At 40.6% G+C, this 768-nt stretch overlaps 1 protein-coding gene across 1 annotated transcript; it reads right to left on the reverse strand.

Annotated features, from left to right (window-relative positions):
- Window positions 1-8: 8 nt before the first annotated feature.
- Window positions 9-475, reverse strand: LOC109954277 (dual specificity protein kinase Ttk-like). Its single transcript, XM_020589655.1, has 2 exons — window positions 329-475; window positions 9-223 (listed from the first exon to the last, which is right to left on the reverse strand). Exons 1-2 carry the CDS (start codon window positions 471-473, stop codon window positions 45-47), a joined length of 324 nt encoding a protein of 107 aa, XP_020445311.1. The 5' UTR covers window positions 474-475; the 3' UTR covers window positions 9-44.
- Between the last annotated feature and the right edge of the window lie 293 nt (window positions 476-768).

Consider the following 768-nt stretch of genomic DNA (forward strand, 5'->3'; position numbering starts at 1 on the left):
AAAAAATGCATCGCATAGAGAGTAGTAGCACATAAAGAATGTTATCACACCTCTGGCGAAACATGCCGGCTGACAAGAGCTGGCAGTTTCCAATCTGACAAGGGCTCCTTGCTGGCAGGTTTAGGCTGTTCTACTGTGTGGTTGACAGGAATCCGAGCAGGAAGATGAAGTTCCTGGTTCCTACCATAAGTTGACATGCTTACTGGAACAACTGTTTGTACATCTAAGACAAAAAACACAATCAATTCAAAAATAAAACAAACATTATTTTGCAAACCATGTCCATTTCAATGCTTTGACTTTTACAATTTAAGACTCTTTGATTTACCTCTGCCTATGGAATGCTCCTCCTCCTTGGGGGACAGTATCGGTTTCTCCCCAGCTTTAAGGTTACGTATGGCTAACTCCAGGAGCTCAGCTGGCCTGGCATTTAACACCTGGGCTTTGTGCAGAATTGAAGTTGCTTTGATCATATTACCTTAAAAGGAAGGAAGAAGGGAAATTTTAACTATGGTTTACAGAAAGGCTGGCTACACAAGAACTCACTTAACTGACTTGGAAAAGTCTGAAGCACTACATGAACGTAAGAGTACCAGCACCCTGACCAGCCTTCAGCAACTTGTCATCAATTTCAGGGTTACAATCATGGTTGCAAATAGTAATTCTGCATGTACTCCATGAAACACCATCTACTCTAAGTAGATGTGTTTAGTGACTGTCAATTCCATATATCAGGTTTGAAAAATGAAAATAAATTATGAGCTACAC

Source organism: Monopterus albus, unplaced genomic scaffold, assembly GCF_001952655.1.
Source record: "Monopterus albus unplaced genomic scaffold, M_albus_1.0 scaffold5446.1, whole genome shotgun sequence".
Taxonomy (NCBI): domain Eukaryota; kingdom Metazoa; phylum Chordata; class Actinopteri; order Synbranchiformes; family Synbranchidae; genus Monopterus; species Monopterus albus.

What these genes read in the sequence shown, in the direction of transcription:
- LOC109954277 (XM_020589655.1), bottom strand. Translation starts at nt 473, where the DNA reads ATGATCAAAGCAACTTCAATTCTGCACAAAGCCCAGGTGTTAAATGCC. An exon ending in GGAGCATTCCATAGGCAGAG is followed by an intron (nt 224 to 328) that starts GTAAATCAAAGA and finishes TTTTTGTCTTAG; the next exon opens with ATGTACAAACAGTTGTTCCA.